Genomic DNA, 16,076 nt, shown 5'->3' on the forward strand with positions numbered 1-16,076 from the left:
AGTAGAAAGCATTCTGTATTAACAGCTCCTTCACTCTGTAAACTCACCAACAGTTCTGAGTGACCCCGAACCTGTCCGAGTGCTTTCCTCAGACACATTGATACTGCACACCTTCGGCTTAATGTGAAATGCCAAACATGCAGCAGTGAAAGCCCAAAACTCATCCTGAGGATCACAGGATCACAGGATCCTCCGTCTTTCCTCCTCATCCTCATCCACATAATATCACACACTCAGTGTGCTCAAGCTCATCCGTAACCTGCAGCTCTGGTGCAAACTCAAGTAACCAGTGATATCCCGCACAGAGCAGCATCAATAAGAAATGGGGTTCACACAGAGTAGCTTTAACATCCACAGCTGGGCTGGAAAACTGTTACACTATATTAGTGCGCTCCTCTTAGAGTCTCTGAAAGACATCTGTTTGATGAAAGCAGGGGCAACCCAAAAAGATGCAAAATGTCAAGTTAATATGAAACTCAGTTCTACACTAAATTACAATTTTCTCTGATGATTTCTGAATTATTGCAATGGACTGGCGCCCTGTCTAGGGGGTATTCCTGCCTTGCACACAATGATGCTTGGGACCCATCCCAACCTTGACCAAGAAGAAGCAGATAAGAAAGTGGATGGATGGTTTCTGAATTATCTAGGAAACATGATTTTAAACATCACCATGCTTTTAACATTGGTCACAATACAGTACAGTGATTGTTAGCAACATTAGCCCAGCATCTCCCATTGTAAACTAAAGAAGCACTGGGAGAAGCACAGAGCATCTCCAAGGCGAGTCTTGTGAGGTGTTCCCGCTATGCAGTGGTCAGTCCCTACCAAAAGTGCTCCAAGGAAGGACAACTGGTGAACCAGTGGCAGGGTCTTGGGTGCCCGAGGCCCACTGATGCTCATGGAGGTCCCAATCTGAATTGAGGAAAGAGTATCTTCTTAAATTCTGCTAAAGACTGTTCGCAGATTTTGGGCTGTTTTCCATTATTTTGTCCGTCTGTAGAGAAAAATCTGACCAAGCCTTTAGGAACTGTAAGGTATGTGTCTTTTTCTGAATCAATCAATGAGTCAGTCAAAAAGACCCCTCCAGAGAATGGACATGTGGCTAACAGATGAGGTCACTGGTCACAACAACTATTACTCATGTGGGTCGATATATGGTCCAGTCTAATTATCTCCACCCTTCAGTCACAGATATATCGCTATTTGTCCTTTCTGTGCAAATACCTGTATCAATACCTGTATCAATACCTGTAGAATTACCTGTGGTTACGGGTTTGTTGCACAATAACAATATAATAACAATATAATAGTGTATAATAACGGTGCAGAAGGCAAGATTTAGGATGACATCACTCTACAACCCCACCCTGACAACGCGGTTCCTATGGCAACCCCCACCCCATCCATCCTTCCTCATTACAAAGGGCGGTGTCTGCTCAGAGCTCCTAAGAGGCACATCAGCTGCCAGTCATCTGCCGTTTCCATAGCAGCCGGCCCTGTGCAGGGTGTGATGTCCCACCATTAACAGATTTTCCCCCTGCGGGTTTAGCCAGGTTAAGCAGGGTGAGGTCACCTTTACCGCATCACCATGACGACGTCACCCTAACACAGTTCTGTCTAATTTGCTGACTCATGCTTCTTGCGTTTTCAGAAGGTTGTGGTTCAAATCAGCAGTGTGACCTGCCTGAATTCTGCACCTGCACTCAATCTAATCCATAACTGAAGAAAACGAGAGAGAGAGAGAGAGAGAGAGAGAGAAGGAGAGAGAGAGAGAGAGAGAAGGAGAGAGAGAGAGAGAGGGGGGGGGGAATACAGGGGAAAGAATAAGAGAGAGAAAAAAAGAGAAGAGAGGTAGAGATGGAGGGAGGGCGAGATATACAGAGAATGAGATAAAAGATAAAGGAAGAGATAGAGGAGGAGAGAGAGAGATAGAAAGAGAGAGAGAGAGGGAGGCAGGGGCGAGAGAGAGAGAGAGAGAGAGAGAGAGAGAGAGAGAGAGAGAGAGAGCGAGAAAGAGAGAGAGAGGGAGGCAGGGGCGAGAGAGAGAGAGAGAGAGAGAGAGAGAGAGAGAGAGAAAGAGAGAGAAAGAGAGAGAGAGAGAGGGAGGCAGGGGCGAGAGAGAGAGAGAGAGAGAGAGAGAGAGAAAGAGAGAGAGAGAGAGAGAGAGAGAGAGAGAGAGAGAGAGAGAGAGAGAGGTCTGAAAACACTGTTTGTGATGAGCTGCTTTATGGAGATTTCCACAGCGGCTGACAGGTAGTTTTCGGTTCGGGGTTTTAAAGCTGCGGTGATTCTAAAGCCTTCTCTGCTGGTTTACAGTGAGAGAGTCAGGGCTTTCCCAGCCTCCTCCCTGCTCTCCTCCTTTCTGTCCTCTCTCTCTCTCTCTCTCTCTCTCTCTCTGTGTTATATAACCAACAGAGCAAAGCATCTTAACACAGTGACAGTAATGAAGAAATGCTGAACATGTCCAATGGGCCTCAAAACACACTCACACAGCAGTGCACTTGCTGTGTCTGCATAAATTATGAAAAGGTGGGCGAGAGGAGAGGATGGGAAGATGATGAGAGTGACAGAAAGATGAAGAAAGCTGAGGAAAGGTGGAGAACAGGAAGGTGTGCGGACACAGAAGGAAACTACCATAATAAATGCATTTACTACAATTTAGCAAGAGACAAAGTAGCATTTTAATTAGCCAGTGCCTTGAGGTTCTGCTCTATACATTAAAACAATAAAGGTCTCAGTTAAATGTGAGAGACAGCAGCAAACAGTGATCCACAGCACAAGCCAGATAGCATAGAAAGAAAAAATTATCAGCACTGATTCTGTACTGCGGTCAGGCTAGGTATAAGTTCTTCTATATGCATTTTAAAAATGGCAATTTGCTTTGTTTGTATGTGACTTTTATGCTGACATGCTGTGCTTATATTAGTGATTTGTTTTGCCACAATCTGTTCATTCATTTGTATTAGTAACTTTACTAATTTAGTGAAGTTAGTAACTTTTTTATCTTGACATAGTCTGTTTGTTGGTTTGTATTAGTGACTTTTATTTTGACATGGTCTGTTTGTTCATTTGTATTAGGGACTTTTATGTTGACAGGGTCTGTTTGTATTGTCAGCTCTTATTTTAACATAGTTTATATGTATTAGTGACTTTTATTTCAACAGGATCTGTTTGTTTGTTTGTATTAGTGACTTTCTTTGACAGTGTCTGTTTGTTCGTTGTATAAGCGACTCTTATTTTGACATGGTCTGTTCATATTTGTGACTTTGTTTTGGACGGTCTTTTGTTTGTATTAGTGACTTTTATTTTGACACAATCTGTTTGTTTATATTAGTGAGTTTTATTTTGACATGGTCTGAGTGTGCTGTAGCAGTTGAGTGGAGCGGGTGCCTCTTTTTTTGCACTTTTTCACAGTAAAGGTTAAAGGTGGAGTCGGTGGTTCTGAGGTCGACTTACTGAAGATCTCTCCTTTTCACAAAAAAAATGTAAATGCAAAACCCGTCATATATAAAACGTTTATCGTCGGGGGTCAGGGCTCATTAGACCCCTGTGGTTTTGCACTTTGTGCATATCTTCATGATTCGACTCTGAAACGTGGATTAAAACCAGGCTAAAACTGTGTAGTCTACGCAGGCATTGAGCAAATCAGCAAGCTCACTTTTAAGGTCTGTGCTTGCAGTTGACAGAGTTGGCAACCCAGCAGGAGTGAACAGCACAAATCTGCTCACAGGGCTTTTGGGCATCTGCAGTAGTTTGCTAATGCACAGCAAAACTTGGGTCCAATAAGCAAGCTGTAGGTCTGCGTTTGGTGAGACGCCAGGTCTAATCTGAACAGTACAAAAAACACTGAATCTCTGATTCACTGCACAAACCACTGTACTTGGAGAAATCTGCAAAAATGCCATCGTATCAATAGCTAAAAATATAAATACAGCTCAGCTCGGCTGATATGAGCTGCATGAATCAGACAGTTAATGTGCATGTTGTTGGCTGATTGCAATCTTATGCACCTAATTTTAATATTGTAACACAGAGATTGATGTTTTGTTAGGGGACTGTTTGATGCTCAGTGAACTAAAACCTTTAAGAGCATCTGATTAATGTATTCTGGATTAAAAATTAGGGATGCACCGATACGATACTAGGATCGGATATTGGTCCTGTTACTAACAAAATTAGCTGGATCGGGTATCGGATAATTAACAATACAATTTGCGAATATTTTTTTACTTCTATTATTTATATTGTGTTTATAGTGGTAATTTATCTACATTTTGCATCTGAAAGTCTTGCTATCCCTTTGCTGCTGTGACACTATACATTTCCCCACTGTGGGATTAATAAAGGATTATCATATCTGATCTTATTTTATTAGTCTGATGCAAGGGACCGATTGATTCACAGAACCACCGGTATTCTAGGTTTCATAACTCAGGATCAGAATAACCCACAGACATCAAACACATATCACAGACATCAAACACATATCACATATCAAACAGCAAGACTTCCCCTGTCTAAACTGCATGGTGCCCTTCGTCTTCCATATAAGAAGAACTGAGAAGGGAGGGGCTGCTCGCACCTCTTTAGTCTTACAGACTTTGAATTTCAGAATAAAAGTCCTAAGCCCATACAGCACTGTGCTGAGGTTATTAGCACATATATTTATTTTAGTGACCAATAAACAGAAATTGTTTATTTGTTATAGTTTGTTTTACAAAGTTAGTAAAGTAATGATTATGTCAATCCTGATGCCTTAAGTCTCTACCAGATGGTATATGGTTTATAATTTAACAATGGTATTGGTATTCAGTATTCGGTATCGGCCGATATTCAAAGTTCACGTATCGGAACAGAAAAAATGGATCAGTGCTTCCTTCCCCAGTAAAAACGACACAAAGCTTCATTATGTATTTATATATCATTATCTTCAGTATGTGTGTTCAGTTTCATTAAATCAGTTTTCTGAGCATGAGCTTGACTGTGTCTCGAATCACTCCTACTGTACGAATGCCGTCAGTAACTATGTCTGCAGAATCAGCAGCACCTGTCAATGGAAACACCACACAGCAATGTGTGCCTCTGTCATCTGCCGCTAAGACCTGCTCTAATTTTATTAGACGGCTGCTGCATGACTGCTCCAAACCCAGGGTTCTCAAAGTGGGGTCCAGAGACCACCCAGGATTCCTTGACATATATCCAGGGGTCTTCATATGAGCCAACACAAACATGCTATTAGACATATAGGTCACTCTGTTAATAACTACAATCAACTAGATGTCGACTACATGGAGTTCAGTTATAGTGAGAACAATACTGTAATACTGTAATCTGCCTCGAGGTTCTAGCAAACAAGGCCATGAATTTAGATTACACCAGAAAACAAAATATAGTTTTAAAATCAAAGAATTAAGTAAAGAAATGAGTACAGCATCCAAAAAAACATAATCTGGCCCTAGTCTGGCCAGTATTAGGAGCTCAGGGGATTACTAAAAGCTAAAAGCCACTAGACAAGACAGCCTGTGCACCCATCAAGTAAATATGACGGCCCATATTTGCCCAAAGCGTGCTTAGGTGACTGGGGCTGGACCAGAAGCCTGGTCACCAAAACGTCCTCCGATGCTGTTGGTGCAGCATCCTAACATTAACTAAAGCACCCAGCCAAACCAAAGTAAATAATTCTATACAATAAACTAATACTGGTGAGAGCAAGGTGCTGTACATCACAAGCAGGTGCGCTGTAATTCTGCACATGCAAATGATTTGTTCGCAGATAAAAAACATTCACTGCAGCAAATCCCACTGAAATGAGTGTAGTTTCACTCAAGAGAAGCCTTGTGTGACCTCGGCTTCACAGTTCCATTATATTCGGAAAAAAGAAGTCTGTGTGGGTCCAGGCCAGCGCGAGAACTACATGCCTATTAAAACACGTGCAGACGACAAAGATGAGGGATGCATTAAGCACACGTAGCACAAAGCTGCTCAAAGACTGGGTGCTGATGCTGGACCATCAGGTTGCTGGCTCATTTTGACCAAGATCAGGGCTATGGACAGGAGTGGTTGATCAAATAAATAATAAATAAATCAAATAAATCAATAAATAAATATTCAAATGAACAAACGTCTAAATTCTTAGTAGTTCTTGACCAATTATTTGAATATTTGCATTTATCTCTCTAGCTCTCTCTGTCACACACTCACACACCACTATTCCTCAGGATGACACAATAGGAATGACATCATCATCATCCCCTTTATGAATACTCTCAGTAGGCCACTGTCAATATAAATACTCTCGCTAAAAGGTGCAGAAAGATCAATTATTTAAACACACACACACACACACACACTCATTCAACCACAATATAAAAAGGCCTAGCGAAAGTAATACTAAGTATAAAAACATTACAAATCAAGGGATTTCTCTTATTAAATCATGATAAACAACAAGAAAAATCGGTAAAAACAAAACCAGGCAGCAGGAAAATCAACGTCTGAGCAAAATGAATGTCTGCATTTGATTTAAGCTTCTTATCCTGAAGTCCACTTTGGGCTGGGCAGTAGCGGCCCTCAAAAAAATTCACAATATTAGGATTAAAAAGCAAGACCTCAGGGGTCCATGTCACAGATGATATCGCTGACAGTTGAACTAACAACCAAAGAAGCCGAAGTCGAAGAAAAGATTAATATTGTAGAGCTGAACTGTCAATCAATAAGAAAGGCATCAATCATGACATCAATTCTTCACAGATTAAAAATTTCATGGAATTGACTGCTGAAGACTGACAGAGTGCAGCTGACTGAATATCCAGTTGCACACACACAAACACACAAACACACACACACACAATTATGTAAGGAAGATTATGGCCAGCCAAAGCTTTCATCTTTCCATGAGTGTATGCACCAACATACTGTGTGTGTTTTTTCATGTGTGTTCAGCACTAATCCACAGGCCTGGATTTGTAGCTTGGAGCCGAGGCACCAAGGTCTAGTGGGACGCTGGAAAAGCTTTATATTTCACCTCACATACTGAGCATGCAGACTGCACCCGTAATTTTATAACTCTGTTATTAAATTACAGAAACTGAACATTTCAGCTCACCAATCCAATTTGAGCTGCTAATGACTAGAAATCATTATTTTGAGGTTAGGTTCTCAAAATGTGCTCATAACGGTTCATAATGTGAAATCATGAGATGCTAAAGTACTGTAATGAGTCAGGAGGTGTTTCTGAAGATATAAAAAAAAATTATATATATAAAAAAATTGACATAATACGACGCTGACGTTCTGTGCAGCAATTCTGAGGAACATAAGGTGCATAAGGTACAAAACCACTGAAAAGAAAAATAAAGGTGGTGAAATTGCAAAGAACAGCAGACATGCTTGTGTTTTTTTCCATTATCCATTCTCATATTCTCAGAGTGCACTTGACCGCCTCTCCAGCAGTACAGTACACATACAGTATACTGTTACTCAATGTACTAATGGAAGGGGAGGTGAGCTAGGGGGCATTTCTTAAGACTTCTGCTGTATAAATAAAAAAACTCCTTTTCTATGATGAGATACCGTCTTACACAGCCCACCAGACGACTTTGATTTTATACTGCCAGACAATCATGATTTACACCAATCTGCCATAACATTAAAACCACTGACAGGTCAAGTGCACAGCATTAATTATCTGATTACATTGGCTCACTGATGCACTCCATGGAGGTCCTACCTCACAACTTACAGGACGTAAAGGATCTGCTGTTAATGTTAGTCATGGTGCCAGACACCACAGCAGGACACCTTCAGAGGCCTTGTAGAGTCCATGCCTTGACGGGGCAGAGCTGTTTTGGTGGCATGAGGGGGACTACACAAAATTAGGCAGGTGGTTTTAATGTTACGGCTGATTGGTTTGGGGATGGATCTGGTGTACGGCAGTATTTTGAAAGTTTGTGTTGTGCATTCGTGTCGCTTGTAAGTCTGCATGTTATGTATCAGGTTGTGTTGCTTGATACAAAAGGAGAATTCAGACTATTCTCATTTTTTAAGAATTACATCTGCCCAAAGTTGTTTGTTTTACTCCAATATTAAATACATAGTGCATTATTAATATTATGACATGCAGAAATTTCTTATGAAGATTTCTTATTTTTAAATATATATATATATATATATATATATATATATATACTAAATATATAAATATATATACTAAAACAAAACTAATATATAAACATAATATATTAATATACTAATTTATATATACTGTGCAATTTACTCTATTTACTTCATAGATGTATATACTTTATATATTATATATTACATATATTACACAAATAAATATATTACATATTTTTATATGTAATATATACTATTTTTATATATTGTTTATCAGAATTTTTTATTTCCTATATATATTTGATGTGGCACAACAGATTACACCACCACCTGCCAGTAAGCTACCACACCATGTGGAAGACTGGGGTTCAACTCCTGGTCTGGGTGACTACGCCAATATCCTTGGGTAAGACTCCTAACACTACACTGCCCCTCCGAGTAACCTTTTAAATCGCTCTGAATAAGAACGTCAAATTACAGTTTTACAAAAATACTGTAAATGTAAATTTCATATGTATATTTAATTTATTTAATTTATTTTATTTTATTTATTTTTATTTATATTTATTTTTATATATATATGCCTAAATGCCTAACCAACATTGTATTATGAGCCTGATGTGTTTTTTACATTCTTTAAAAAAAACAAGGGGAGGTACTTTTCTTCTATCTTCTTCTCCTCTGACCACCAGGCCAGTTCTGGACCTTGACCAAATGCATTAACTAAGCACTGCTGGGCTACATTTAGCACAAAAACACATCTCAGAAAGTCAGCCTTTGTATGAGGCATCACCACACACTCTCTCCCTCTCACACACACAAACACAATCCATTATAATACTCATATCCTAAAGCATTAGAGAAAGCAGGACAGAGCCCATTATTTCTGCCCTCTCAGACAGAGAGCCGGTGGAATAGAGGATGAGGATATGGATTTGGATTTCCATCGTAAAAAAAATAGATGACAAAGCAGGAGAGGCCCTCTAAAGTTAGAGGAAGAGCAATCAAAGAAAAACAACACTAGAAAGACAGAGAATGAGAGAAAGGGAGGGATGTGGGTGAGCTGAGGGATGGGGAACTGAATGAGACTTCTAACCCAACACAAATATTATAATCAGGACGAGAGAGTGAGTGAGGAAATGAAAGAGGAACGGTTAGATGATGAAGAGTAGCAGTGAGAGAGACAGAGTAGTACATCACCTTACCAAGGCCTAGAGTGCTTAGAGCGCTATATTGATTACACACCATATCCTTTTAAGGGTGGTCTCCTCATCTCTTCCCACACACTTACTCATGCTGCAGTAATCATTACTGTTTACTTCTGATCGCCAGATGTTGCCGGTTATACTCGACTGACTGACTGGCAGATATTCATGTGGCCAGAAGGTCATGGTAAAGTTATAAGATGTTCCTCTCTCTTATCTGACTGTCAAAAAGCAAGCTGGAGTGGTCTGGACTTTGTAAAGAGTTGTTTTACTGGAGGTAGTCATATAAATATATATATATATATACATGCAGTCTTGTGCAGGTATCGGCACCTGTGGTCATATTATAGGTGCTGTTGAGTACCAGACACTTCTGCATCATTTATTTAGATGTTTAGATGTTTTATGAAATTCAATATGGTGCAAAAAACATAAATGTGGCATGTGCAAATGTTTTGTCTCACTCTGTTATATATTTATATATATATTAAACAAATATCTATGTAAATTTTTCATTCAAAATGTTAAATTATGCTAAATTATTTTATTTTTGATAATAAATAATACAAATATATTAAATTATATATAGTTTATATTAATCCAGAAAATAAATAAAATAGTTATTATATATAAATTGTGTACTCTTTTATTTATTATTTTGTTATGTATCTACCATCTCACTTATTGACACTTAAAACAGTAAGACAGTTGTTTTATTATTTATATTTATTGTTATATATGTATTATGTTTAATCATTGATATATTTATGATATATATATATATTTATATTTTATATTATATTTATATTAAATGATATCTTTTAAAATTTTAACATTTAAATCTGTATATTTTGTCAACTTGTATTAACTTTTATCTATTATTACATTTATTGACAACAACTACATTTATAAGGACAGTTTCTATGGTGACTTTAACTTCTGATCAAGGTGGTTTCGTCACATAAACACACCAATTTACCATTTCCACACTTTTCCTCGAGGAAAGCCGGTATTTACAGGCATCACTAAAACCTAGGCTACGCCCAAAACCACAAACTACTACACACTACTACACAATACTATTATGGAAAATGCACCTCTAATGGAGTTGTAGTATGTTTGACTGTATAGTATGGCCGCATGCCGGTTTGGACCCAGGCCTGGTTTATCTAATCAATTCTTCATTAAAGTAGATCAGGTGAGCTGCTGGTGGGCTCGAACAAATCCAATCAGTGTCTAGAGTTCACAGAGACGTCAGCACACAAAAATGCTGTATCAGTGCCTTTACTACACAACACACTCGTCACTACTTTTTTACTGTATTTGTGCTCATGTGTATTTATTCTAATGATATGCAGAGCCTTTAAACGTAGCTTGGATCTGTTGTTGGTTTTGTTGTGATGGCAACCAAAATCCAACATCGCCCAAACGTGACAACGTCATATTGACTATATTGTGGAATACCGACTCGAGGTATATCATGCTGTATAGCGAAATGAGGTATGGTGTCCAAAACCCAACGTCTGGTCAATGTCATCACCCTAACATCCACTAGATGTGGCATTCTAACATCCTTAGATACACTGTTGGTTTTAAGCAACCACATGGCTTGAAGCAACCACAATCCAACTTTTTCTAAACGTCTAATTCCAGCGTCATACTGACATTTAATTGTGAAGTATGGTGACCAAAACCCAACGTCTGGTCGATGTTATAATCTAAACGTCCTATGATGGTTTTACGCCATGGTCTGAAGCAACCATCTATCCGATGTCCTCCGAACTGGCATGCCAACATCATACTGACGTTGAATACTGACTTTTGGGCCAGCGATATGAGATATGACATGATGACCAAAACCCAACGTCTGGTCAACGTCATAGCCTTAACATCCACTAAACATTACATTCTAAGATCACTAGACCTTGACAGTTTAAAGTAACCACAATCCAACATCTTCCAAACCTGGCATGTCCATACTGACTTTTAATGGTGAGGTATGGTGAGCAAAACCCAACGTCAGGTCAACGTTATGATCTTAACGTCCACCAGACATGACTTCTAACATCATTAGATACTGATATGTTGATGGTTTTCAGCAAGCACATGTTCTGAAGCAACCACAATCCAACGCCTTCTAAACGTCTCATTCCTATGTCAACATCTGGTCAACGTCATAATCTTAACGTACACTGGACGATAGACATTGATATCCAACTTGTGTCTAGGCTTGGAGCTTGACGTCAACCCAATGCTGTTTATTGACTAACATACGACTGCTGTTTATTTCCAAGTGAAATGCAACATCTGTCCAACATTGGAGGTCGAGATCAAGCCATCGTTGGGTTTTGACTTCAACCCGATTTAACATCTGTCCAACATTAATGTCAAGCAGCCAGATAAAAGCTCTTAGCCAATTCTGGACTACACGAGGCCTGCCACACACTCTTACAGACACGGAGATTGAGGTTCACAGGTCTAAGCAGCTTGGAGACCAAGAAGAGAGGTCCTCCAGAGAGGTTCTACAGCTAAGGTTCACACCAGCCTCCACGATGAACCCACAGAACTACTCCACAGAGCTTCCAACATGATGACACCAGGCTGTATAGGTTGAAGATGTGTGTGTGTATATGTGTGTGTGTGTGTGTGTGTGTGTGTGTGTGTGTGTGTGTGTTTGCAGTTTGCATCACTGCCCTGCAGGGCGTGGGCCTCTCCTTATGGGAACTGCCTGAGCCTGCGCCAGGGAACGATGTGATGTTCACCAAAAATAGGGAGGAAATCAATCCTCTCATCTTCATCTTCGTCTTCATCTTCATCCTCCCTTCCTGCTACACTCCCCCGTCTTAGAGCCATTCAAGGACGTTCACAGACGTCCAGCAGAGGATCGAGGACATGAGGGCATGAGGACATGGGAAGTCTGCAAAACGCACCATGCAGCCCGGAGACAAGAATAACCATGGGGCTCAGGGCTGCTCCAGCAGGCAGCTGAGGGGCTGGGGTAGGGAGGGGTGTTTTTGAGGGATGGTGAGGGATGAGGGATGGAGAGAGGGGGGATGCTGCGTGTCTTACCTGCAGCCCGGAGGAGAGAGGGAGTGGAAGGTGGAGAGAGAAAACATCTCCGCTCTGTCCGCCATCTTCTTCCACCGAGGACTCTCTAAGCAGCGACTGCAGGGGCGGACTGAGCGCAGCCCATCCACAGACGGTGGGGAGGTAGATCAACACGACCAGCTCTTTCTCTGTGTCTCTCTCTCTGTCTCTCTCTCTCTCTCTCTCTCTCTCTCTCTCTCTGCCTTGCGCGCCCTCGCTCTTTCTCTCACTGCAGATGCTGGAGCTTAGTGGCCTCGACCTCGCTGGATCACGCGCGCGCGCTCCCTGCCATCCGATCGGATCCCCCGCCCCAAAAAAACTGCCTAAATGAACGCAACAGCAGTGAGGATGTGCGCGAGGATCACCTCCGTGCTCCCTCGAGCGCTGCCATCCACACGCAGAGCGGGGCGATACGGTGCTCGGCGGCGCAGGCTGAGCTGATGCCAGCGGTGGGGAGGAGAGGGAGGAGAGGGAGGAGGGAGGAGAGGGAGGAGGGAGGAGAGGGAGGAGGGGGGAGAGGGAGGAGGGAGGAGAGGGAGGAGGGAGGAGGGAGGAGAGGGAGGAGGGGGAGGAGGGAGGGGAGGGGGAGGGGGGAGGAGGGGGAGGAGGGAGGGGCAGGCGTAACGTCGCTGTGCGCCGCTTTGAGGAGCGTTTTTGTGCGTTTTCCTACCCGTATTCAGACAAGCCCCGCCCCCTGCGCTGGGATTGGCTAGTAGAGATATCCCTGCCACTCTCACAGTGCAGGTTCCTTAAGCATCAATAAATGCGCATATGTTTGTGGACCCCCCCCCCCCCTTTCTAATGCTACTTTAAGTTGCACCCATTGCTGCACACACACAGCTTGTCTAGTCCCTGTAGAAAATAACTGCCAATAGAATAGGACTCTCTGGAGAAGATAACATGATCATGAACCTATTGGCACCATGCTGGTGTGGGCTATAGAGGGGTTTAAAGCCCCCCCAGCATTGAGCTGTGGAGCAGTGGGAGAACTGTGTTCTCTGGAATGATGGTGGAGGTGGTGCTCCAAATCTAGTAGAAATCCTGTCCTCCCTGGACAGTAGATACAGTTACTCCAACAAAAGCAGGATAATATCCTTGATAAGACAATGAATAAGTAGGTGTCCCAATACTTTTGTCTATATATTTTATCTATCTATCTATCTAATCATCTATCCATTTATTTACCTGTTCATCTATCTGTCTGTCCCTTTGTCTATCTATCTGTCTATCCCTTTTTCTGTCCATCAATCCACTCGTCCATTCCTCCTCTATCTATCTGCCTATCTACTTATCTATCTATCTAATACCCTTGATATCGAAAAGACAATTAATGAGCAGGTGTCCCAATACTTTTGTCCATATATTTGATCTATCTATCTATCTATCTATCTATCTATCTATCTATCTGTCTGTATGTCTATCTATCTATCTATCCATCCATTTATCTACCTGTTCATCTATCTGTCTGTCCCTTTGTCTATCTATCTGTCTATCTATTCATCTGTCTGTCCCTTTGTCTATCTGTCTATCCCTTTTTCTGTCCATCAATCAACTCGTCCATTCCTCTATCTGTCTTTCTGCTTATCTACTTATCTATCTATCTGCAATACCCTTGATATTGAAAAGACAATTAATGAGCAGGTGTCCCAATACTTTTGTCCATATATTTGATCTATCTATCTATCTATCTATCTATCTATCTATCTATTTATATGTCTGTCTGTCTATCTATCCATCCATTTATCTACCTGTTCACCCATCTGTCTGTCCCTTTGTCTATCTATCTGTCTATCTATTCATCTGTCTATCCCTTTTTCTGTCCATTAATTCACTCGTCCATTCCTCTATCTATCTGCCTAGCTACTTATCTATCTATATAATATCCTTGATATCAAAAAGACAATGAATAAGTAGGTGTCCAAATACTTTTGTCCATATATTTTATCTATCTATCTATCTAATCATTCACCCATTTATTCACCCATCTGTCGGTCCCTTTGTCTATCTGTCTGTCTATCTATTCACCTGTCTATCCCCTTTTCTGTCCATCAATCCACTCGTCCATTCCTCCTCTATCTATCTACTTATCTATCTATCTAATACCCTTGATATCGAAAAGACATTTAATGAGCAGGTGTCCCAATACTTTTGTCCATATATTTGATCTATCTGCCTTTCTGTCTTTTCGTCCTTCCATCCGTCTGTTTGCCTGTCTGTCTGTCTATCTGTCTGTCTGTCTATCTACCTATGCATTTGTCATATCCCAGCACTGTCTGCTGTAAGCTAAAGTGAGTGAGGAGAGAATTCACCCAGCAGTCAAACGTTTGTGTTTGTGTTTGTCCAGTTGGTGTAGTCTGGCCTTAAGGCTTCTCCACTCCTCTGACTACCAACCAATCCCCTGTGCAGGAGGCGGGGTTAGTCTGAATATGGGTGTGGGGGGTAAAAAAACATACCGCATTTGGAATGTACTGACAGATGGGTCTCCGTCCCCACCACGGATGCGTCAGATGCTGCTGCGTGTGGGCAGAGCGTGAAAAGCACTGCAGTTTCAGAGGAAGATCTCACCACCAATCAGATCACTGGAGATGTAGTACGATTTGTCAGCTCTGAGGCCACATCTCAAACAGCACCCTGCTCCCTACACAGCCTAGGGCACTGCATAGGTCATGAAACACTATTCTCCACACCCAAGTCTCCCAGCATAGAAACCATAGGCTGTACAGATGTGGGGGTATTTGGTATTCAGCTAATACAGGGATATCACACAGTTCCCAGACAGACTGCACAAGCCCTGCTCAGGTCTACAGGCCCTGTAGGTCTTTGTTTGGTCCCTTAAATAAGTATCACTAAATTCTGCAATCTCAGTTAGGCCGCCATAAAGGAAGGAGCTGTTCACAGTCTCTGTGGTGCTGAAAGCTTGAGGAGAGGGATGTTGGGGACGTAGAGGAGTGGAGCCCCCTGCCGTATGGACGGGTAATGACGTCAGGACATATGATCTACTGTGTGAGAGGGAAACAGAGGAACAAGGTGTTCCCTTAAATGAAGTGAAGGGCGTCTGAGGCCACAACATTTCCAGTGTGAGCAATTTTATGCTCAGATGTGCAGACCTGTGTGTGAGAGAGAGCTAAATGTAATAAAACAGGGATAAAATACAAGTAAAACATGAAAATTGTATATAAAAATATATATAAACAATATTTTAACAAGTAAAATTGTTTTATTCCAATTTTAAAGCACTAAAAACGCATCTGTGTAAATGACCTCTAATTTAGAAGTGGGAAAAACAGAACTATTATAATTAATGTTCTTCACAGTGACTGTCAAAAACATAAAGCCTAGATAAAAAAAGTCTAGCTTTTGTTTAATGGCTTTTTAAAAAATATATTTATATATTTAAATATATTTTTTCTGCAAAATAACGTAAAAATGTGATGTTACTATTAGAATAATGTACAAATTATACATTATTATTTTATATTTAACTGAATTTACACGACAAATGCGACCAACGTAACGTTAATAACTTATATAATTATAATTATTTTATTATATAATAACGTTAATAACTTAGCTCATTTGCTATGGATACAAGCGTATTAATGTTAAATCCACTTTAGATTACAGAGTAAAATAATGTAACGAATGACGAATTATGTCAAACAACGA

At 40.8% G+C, this 16,076-nt stretch overlaps 1 protein-coding gene across 2 annotated transcripts in view; it reads right to left on the bottom strand.

The window, feature by feature from the left end:
• Positions 1-12,865, bottom strand: part of mapk8ip2 (mitogen-activated protein kinase 8 interacting protein 2) — a 46,961-nt gene extending 34,096 nt beyond the window's left edge. For both annotated transcript variants that reach the window (XM_072695262.1, XM_072695261.1), the window contains exon 1: positions 12,393-12,865. In XM_072695262.1, coding sequence (XP_072551363.1) covers positions 12,393-12,457 — 65 coding nt within the window. In that variant the 5' untranslated portion in view covers positions 12,458-12,865. The remainder of the gene's footprint in view (positions 1-12,392) is intronic.
• Between the last annotated feature and the right edge of the window lie 3,211 nt (positions 12,866-16,076).

The sequence above is a fragment of the Salminus brasiliensis genome, chromosome 13, assembly GCF_030463535.1.
Source record: "Salminus brasiliensis chromosome 13, fSalBra1.hap2, whole genome shotgun sequence".
Classification (NCBI taxonomy): Eukaryota; Metazoa; Chordata; class Actinopteri; order Characiformes; family Bryconidae; genus Salminus; species Salminus brasiliensis.